This window comes from Lytechinus variegatus, chromosome 17 (assembly GCF_018143015.1).
Source record: "Lytechinus variegatus isolate NC3 chromosome 17, Lvar_3.0, whole genome shotgun sequence".
Classification (NCBI taxonomy): Eukaryota; Metazoa; Echinodermata; class Echinoidea; order Temnopleuroida; family Toxopneustidae; genus Lytechinus; species Lytechinus variegatus.
In genome coordinates this window covers 10,226,653-10,235,011 of record NC_054756.1, presented here as the reverse complement: position 1 = coordinate 10,235,011, position 8,359 = coordinate 10,226,653, and the positions used below count along the sequence as shown (strand labels likewise).

The 8,359-nt window shown below is 39.2% G+C and overlaps 1 protein-coding gene across 1 annotated transcript in view; it reads left to right on the top strand.

Annotated features, from left to right (window-relative positions):
- Positions 1 to 7,114, top strand: part of LOC121431230 (clumping factor A-like) — a 9,215-nt gene extending 2,101 nt beyond the window's left edge. The window contains exons 2-5 of the mRNA XM_041628742.1: positions 431 to 1,531; positions 2,112 to 2,183; positions 2,914 to 3,010; positions 5,623 to 7,114. Coding sequence (XP_041484676.1) covers positions 431 to 1,531; positions 2,112 to 2,183; positions 2,914 to 3,010; positions 5,623 to 6,202 — 1,850 coding nt within the window. The 3' untranslated portion in view covers positions 6,203 to 7,114. The remainder of the gene's footprint in view (positions 1 to 430; positions 1,532 to 2,111; positions 2,184 to 2,913; positions 3,011 to 5,622) is intronic.
- Positions 7,115 to 8,359: the final 1,245 nt, after the last annotated feature.

The window sequence follows — 8,359 nt, the reverse complement described above, 5'->3', positions numbered from 1 at the left end:
AAAATTACCTACACGCTCATGTAAAAATATATTAAAAACTCGCATTGGTTCGGAAATTATTGATGTTTGTTTAAGGGGGGACTTACTGTTTTTGCTGTGTGTATATACACCATATGTAAGGGCATTACATGGCATTAATTTTAATGGGGGCAGATAGTCCCAATGACCCCCTCCCCTCCTTCCCTATACCGCCTGCAAGTTTGAAGGGAAATATTTCCCTCAATGTAGTCGAAATTATTTGAAATGTATTCATAGTTTTGTTTTCAAAAAGAAAAGAGAGTTAAGATTTTTATCTGGCCACGTCACGTGCGATTTGTTTGTAAAGCCATTCGTTCTGAGAAAGGAAGCTCCCAGAGTCCCAGTTTATTGTTGCATTTTAAATGAATAGGTAAAAAGGGATGAATCATGTCTTTGACATTCCTTTATTCAGGTGAGCTAATGGGGAGTGATGTTGATCTAACGACCATCAGCCAATCAGAGAGTGATGTTGATATAACGACCATCAGCCAATCAGAGAGTGATGTTGATATAACGACCATCAGCCAATCAGATAGTGATGTTGATCTTACCACCATCAGCCAATCTGAGAGTGATGTTGATCTAACCACCATCAGCCAATCAGAGAGTGATGTTGATCTAACCACCATCAGCCAATCAGAGAGTGATGTTGATCTAACCACCATCAGCCAATCAGAGAGTGATGTTGATCTAACCACCATCAGCCAATCAGAGAGTGATGTTGATCTAACCACCTTCAGCCAATCAGAGAGTGATGTTGATCTAACCACCATCAGCCAATCAGAGAGTGATGTTGATCTAACCACCTTCAGCCAATCAGAGAGTGATGTTGATCTAACCACCATCAGCCAATCAGAGAGTGATGTTGATCTAACCACCATCAGCCAATCAGAGAGTGATGTTGATCTAACCACCATCAGCCAATCAGAGAGTGATGTTGATCTAACCACCATCAGCCAATCAGAGAGTGATGTTGATCTAACCACCATCAGCCAATCAGAGAGTGATGTTGATCTAACCACCATCAGCCAATCAGAGAGTGATGTTGATCTAACCACCATCAGCCAATCAGAGATTGATGCTGATATAACGACCATCAGGCAATCAGAGAGTGATGTTGATCTAACCACCATCAGCCAATCAGAGAGTGATGTTGATATAACCACCATCAGCCAATCAGAGAGTGATGCTGATCTAACCACCATCAGCCAATCAGAGAGTGATGTTGATCTAACCACCATCAGCCAATCAGAGAGTGACGTTGATCTAACCACCATCAGCCAATCAGAGAGTGATGTTGATCTAACCACCATCAGCCAATCAGAGAGTGATGTTGATCTAACCACCATCAACCAATCAGAGAGTGATGTTGATCTAACGACCATCAGCCAATCAGAGAGTGATGTTGATCTAACGACCACTAGCCAATCAGAGAGGGATGCTGATCTAAACACCAGCCAATCAGAGAGTGATATTGATCTAAACACTTTGCGCCCATCAACTTTGACCGACCGTACGTTGTATGATTAGATTTTAATGAAATTTTCAGTGTTATGCTTGTTGAATTTGTCTATTTTTATTCAAAGCAGCTTTTATTGGGGTGGACTTGTCCTTTAAAAAAGTACACAAGACTCACAGAATTTGGAATTCGAGAAAATAGGGCAAGGATAATTTTGCTCAATAGGTTTTGTGCAAAATAGGAGTAAAGCGGTTCAGGATTAATATTTGGATACTCGCGTGGCCAGAACTTCGGAAAGTGGATCGGTCATGATTTAACACCGAAAGAGCTACTGAATTAAAGAAAAATGATATCACTCTTGTTATTTGTTAGATATTTGTCAAACTTTCTCCTATATTTTGACGTTAATTCTCCTGATTTTCTGGGATTACGTTTATCGGCATGGTGAACTTCCTCTTTAATTGTACTGTCTTTGATGATAATGATAATAATAATGATAACAACATTAATAGGGCGCTTTATACTGGTGTTTCAAAGCGCACAGGTTGGCAGATTATAATAATATACAGTCTATCCATTAAAAAAGAAAAAAAGATGATGCCATGCCTTCGTTAATTCATACAAATCTTTATAGGTGTCACATCAATCGAAGGAAGTACAACAAAAGAATTGCAAGCGAACACCCCATTTTCAGCTGAGGATATTGGTAAGCAATATTGTCCAAAATTGTAAAAGTGAGGATGGTTCTTTTTGTATATATTAGTCGCATAATATCGTATTTAAGCACCCCTATATAATGTGTCGCCGTGTAATGTATTCAATCATCCAATAAGCCTAGGAAGCAAATTGAAAAACAAAATCGCCTTGAAATCGCTATTTGATGGTCCCATCGCCTCTGGCAGCCTGGTCTACATTTTGAGTGATATTCCTCATTGTTTTTATTAAACACAGACAAAAAGGATTTTTTCCCTTTTATATAATGAGGCTGCCTCTAAAGGCCTATATATTTAGTCACCACATACTTAGGCGATCTACAGATATACTTGATGGCTAATCCTCGGACAATATAGATCATTTAAGATTCCGATATTTATTTTAAAGGAGAATAAAAACTATTGGAAAGCAACTGTTTTTAGTGCGAAAAGGGATATGATTTTTTAAGCTCATGTTTAGTTTTGGTTGATCTAAAACGTTATGTCAGTATATATATACATTTATCACTAGATTTGAATATTTTTGCATCTAAAACAGTTATGGAAATTTCCAGCATTATGCTAGTTTGACTTTTCTCTATTAATTCAAATTTACTTTCATTTCTGCGATGGATTAGACATTTTTACAAATACACCTAACTCACTTTTATTTTCAATAATGACACCCTTGTCATCGGGTTTTTTTTTAATCCCACAATTCTCAATCTAAATTTCTTCATACAGGTTTAAAAATCGTTTTGCCGACTATTGGCGTCTTTTTTACGGGTGTTGGAGCGGTGGTTGCAGTTTTGCAGTATAGGAAGAACATGAACTCAAATAAGTAAGTGACATTTACACAAACACAATTCTTGAAATAAGTACAATGAATATGCGAAATGGCCCGTGGGGGCAGTCAAACATATCGCTGTACACATGCGTGACCTCCCCCCCCCCAAAAAAAAAAAAAAAAAAAACGCATTTAAATGGGTGGGGGTTTTCTGGTCAGTTTTTGACGCGGGCCGCGCTTGCACTCGTTAAGGGTATCAAAACACCGATTTTCAAAAAGGGGTGGTTTTAAAAAAACTGGTCAATGGTCAATCGCAGGGTATGTTGTTTTTTCCAAAGCTTTTTTTTAAGACTAGCCAAACGTGTTAAGGTTATGTTTTTCCCCCAAGCTTTTTCCCCGGATTTAAGCTTATTGTTAGCAATTAGACAAAAGGGTCATATTCTGGTGACAACGTATTTAGGATCCAAAATGTGTAAATGAAGCCCGCGAAAAACTTGTATAGGGGATCATTTTGCACAAGGGGTAGGCCTATTTGGAAATAATTTGGTCACGCATGTGTACAGCAATACATTTGACATTTGCCCCCCCCCCTCGGGTGAAATGATATAAGCGAAAAGAATGAACAGCATGCGGTAAATTTATCTGTTTCTGTTTGTGGTAACTCCCGTAGGAACTCGGCAGGACAGCATTTTGCTGGTAAACGCCAAGCTGGTATAAAACCAATTACCAATGAAACATTTTACGTCTAGGTTAATCAGTCATAGTGGCTGACGTTATAGACGACAGATATATCACTCTCGGGCCTTTTTATCAAAGTGGGGACAATGGCAGAGTTGGGATTCGAACTCACAACCTTACGATTATGAGTCCAATGCTCTAACCACTGGACCTGTACACGACCCGTAAGCACATTTAAACCCTTAACATTTTAGTTACCTGCCCTTTTGGAAAAATTGGTGATGCCAAAAATGTCTCTGCCGGCAATCGAACCTGGGCCCCCAGCTTGAAGTGCCGGTGCCTTAACCACAGAGACGGGTTAGTGGCTATTGAGACCCCGATCCGATTGACACAGATAGACAGGTAGAATTCGACACTATACCAATTATAATTTCCTTTGTCGGGTGTAGGTGGGTTTTTAACAATGACAAGCCGCCATGCCTCAGTTGAATCAAAGCTATTGCTTTGATCCAACATGTTTTGGACGAATTATGCAAATGTGAGAAGAAAAAAGACCTCAAGACGCTATCGAGTGTGGACGCATGCCACCCAGCTGCTCCTCACCCGGCGCCATGGTCTCTAGAAGCAACATGTAGTGTACTGAAAGCAATTACACCAGCGTTTCATGAAAGGACTTGTCGGACATTTTATCCGACAGTTACCATAGTAACAGTACCTCTCAGCCAATCAACATCAGAGAAAGATGTCAGATCTGACAACTTGTCGGATGAAAATGTTGATGAAACACTCCCCTGTTATCTACCGCGTAGATTCCTTATACTGTTGTCACTGTTTTGTACCGTAAGTCCCAATAATTGTCAGTGTCGTCTTGTCTATAAATTAACCACTTGCCAATCGTCTGTCTCGTGCCATTACCCACGAAGTCAATTAATTCCTTTTTTTTTACTTCGCTGGTATAATGTACAGTGCGTTCCACAAAAAACGAAACCCGCTTTCAGAGATAGATTTCACAATTATTTAATATGCTTTTACTATAAATTTGATACTCATGGCAAGATTAGAATCACATCTCTAATTTGTAACCAACAGTTAAGCAAATTATCGTTCACGCATGGCAGATAAAAACAATAGAATCAATATTGAGACATATTAGAAACGATTCGTGCAGAAATTTACATGTGAATCTGAATCCACCCTCATTTCAAGGATCACTTAGAGATGCTAATGAACCAATCGTATAAGCATGATCATCGGATCACGAACCTATCTTGTCAATTTTTTCTGCGCAACCTGGTTTCGACATTGAAATTTCACACTCATCTTGCTCTTTAATGCGTTAAGTGTTTTGTCCCATACACTTCAAAAAATCCGGTGTTTATTTAACACCAGCCTAGAATCTTTATATGTCCACACCATACAGGTGTTAAAACACTAGTTTGGTTTGGTCTAACACCAGATGAGTATTAAGCAGCATCGGTTTGATTCCAAACTGGTGTTGTTTCAATACTTCTCTGGTGTGGACATAGATTCCGGTCTGGTGTTAAATCAACACCGGAGTTTTGCAGTGTATTAGTTATCAAAATAAAGAAGAATAATTTAATTACAAGATTATAAAAAATGAAATATCATAATTCATTCGCCTTCGAAGAATAAAGACGTGGAAATGTCGGTTTCCCTTTTTTCTCGGGCGCACTTTTGTTTATAATTGTGTAATATTGATAAAATTTTATCATTTTATTTGATTAAATGAATAAATAGTAAAATAATACATTTCTTATCCTTTCTTTTTTGTTCTCTTCATTATCTTATTTGTCCCTTCATTTCCTCTTTCCTTCTTCTTCATCTTCCATTTCTTCTTCTATTTTTTGTCTCCTTCTTTTTTTTTCTCTCTTCCTTCCTTCCTTCTACTTCGTCTACTTATATTATTCTTCTTCTTCCTTTTGCGGTCATCCTCCTTCTTGTTCTTCTGCCCTTTGTCCCTCTACTAGAGAACGAAACAGGGCTGATCAAGAGAATCAAACCCCCTCTCGAGTACCTCCAGGTGAGGACCATCATGGTGTCCCAAACTTTGATGATGCGTATACTGGTATCAATCCGCATGAGAGAGCTAGAAACACAGAATATATGACATTGGACACTCCGAACCAAGGCACCAAAGAGAACAGTAGACATTCACATGATTACGAGGATATTTCCAGTACCCAATTAGTTTCCTTGAACCTGGATCAACCGTCCAAGGAGAACGACATCAGTCCACATCTTTATGATGATGCTTGGAGCACCCAATTTCCCTTCAGCGAAAAGCGACAGTCTCCAAAGATCGACAGCCGTGAAATATACGAGGATGCATCGTCTACCGCTTTTTCATTCAACATGAAACCCATCACCAAGTTGGATGGATTCGAGAAGGGATACTATAAGCCTACATTAAATCATGAATACCTTTCCCGTGAAGAAGCGATTGACTTGCTTCTCAAGTCTCAACGGCTCACTGCGGACAGTTTCTCTCAGGGGCAGAAATCTCTCCCAAAAGGTAGGGGGGGGGGGACAAGGGGCTGGAAAATTTGACAATAAAAAAAAAAAAGATTATCACCCCAAATTTCAGGTCATTTCGACGAAAATAAATTTGACAAACAAAACCCAGTAAGGTCATCCCGTCCTCAAATACATGTTTTATTTCGATTTTGAATGATGAATTTCTTACCATCATAGAAGACCAGAAATAGTAGGGAGGGACATTTGATATTGTGTCCCCCTACTATTTTGAGTAGGGGGGACACGTCCCCTGTCCCACACCCTGTGATTTCCGCCCATGGTTTCGCTTAATCCCCAGAAGAACATGATCACTGGTGATTCACTTTGACTATGCTGATTTCGAATGTTACACGACAACTCGCTGGAAACTTCCCGTGATAAAATGACATAATCGGGAACTTTCCGCACAGCGACGCGGAATGAATCCTTCAACTTCAACGCACAAATTTAGAAAGGCAAGTCCAATCACATATGACGTCATTTGTCAAGGTTCGGTGAATCCGAACAGCAGTTTCCTCCGACATTTAACGAAAAATGGCAAATATGTCATTTTTCCAGAGTCCATGATGAAAATGGTGTTCTGAATTCCCATTTGTTTTAAGACCTCATGGTTGTGCTTTAAAAGGGCATTTTGACTATACATTTTTGGGGGAGGGGGTCTTAAATCCAACAAGCATCGTGGAAGCAGAAAACATCCTCATTTTTACGTGACTCTGAGCTTTACCACCCCCACCCCCCTATACAGTAGCGGACCGTGACCCGGAGGAGACAAAGCATTGGGGAGGGGGGCACTGCATCATCTGTGAACAATGATGTGCCCCCCCAATGCTTTGTCTCCTCCGGGTCACTGTCCGCCACTGCCCCTATACATCAGGCAAAGAGAGGAAAGACGAAATTCACACAAATGTGCATCTATTTTGATAGTAAAACAAATATATAAGTGAAGATTTGAAGATAATGTAGGGTGGCTACTGGAGTTAGAGTTAGGGTTCACTACACAGGTGTTAACTATATAAATTACACAGAGATGTTTCTCTATTCAAGGCTAGGGTCCGACTCCCCGAGAGCACATGGCCCACTTTATTTCTGCTGCCTTTCCAAAAACTATAGTCATCCAATCAACATAAACATCAACCAATCAAAAGGTAGTGTGTCCTCTGGGTGGACACACTCTATCTATAATACATGAAACATAGGATAGATCAGATAACCAATCAGGAAGTAGTGCATGCAACATAAAAGAAATCAATAGCCAATCAGCAAAAGGTGTGTATAGTGTATCAATGTGTGTATAACCGAACATAGAGAGAATCAATGAACTAAAGCACATAATCCAGGTCAACTCCATGTCTGGCTAAACAAAGAAGTGATATTTACAAACACTGAGCAGATGTATTGAATTACATCTCACATTCCAACTTGTTTATAGAAAGTTCTCTGACCTATAGTATACTGAAATGAATCTAACCTGTACATGAAAGTTCTCTGATCTATGGAAATAAGGGTTTAGAATAACATATTCCATAAAAAGATAAAGATTTTTTAAGTTTTGACTTTCTGAATTTACAAAAGAACGATTCCCTCAATATGTCATGCGATATAACTTACATACAAGTGGAATGCTTCTGGCCGTCAAACCTGCACCACGCAATTCAATATAGCAGCCATGCTGACTTTGAAAACTACTATAACTCGCATGAGATGTTCAGTGATACTTGGTTACTCTTTATGTCCATGTTTTATGAACTAGACCAATACACTTACAGAGATATGATGGTAATTTAACAAAAAACCCAACATGGCCAAAGTTCATTGACCTTAAATGACATTTGACCTTGATCATGTGACCTGAAACTCGCACAGGATGTTCAGTGATACTTGATTACGCTTATGTCTAAGTTTCATGAATCAGATCCATAAACTCTCAAAGTTATGATGGTAATTCAACAAATACCCGATTTGGCCAAAGTTCAATGACCCTTAATGGCCTTTGACCTTGATCATGATACCTGAAACTTGCACAGGATGTTCAGTGATACTTGATTACTATTATGTCAAAGTTTCATGAATCGGATCCATAAACTTTCAAAGTTATGAGGGTAATTCAACAGATACCAGCAATTCGGCCAAAGTTCATTGACCCTAAATGACCTTTGACCTTGGTCATGTGACATGAACCTCACGCAGGAT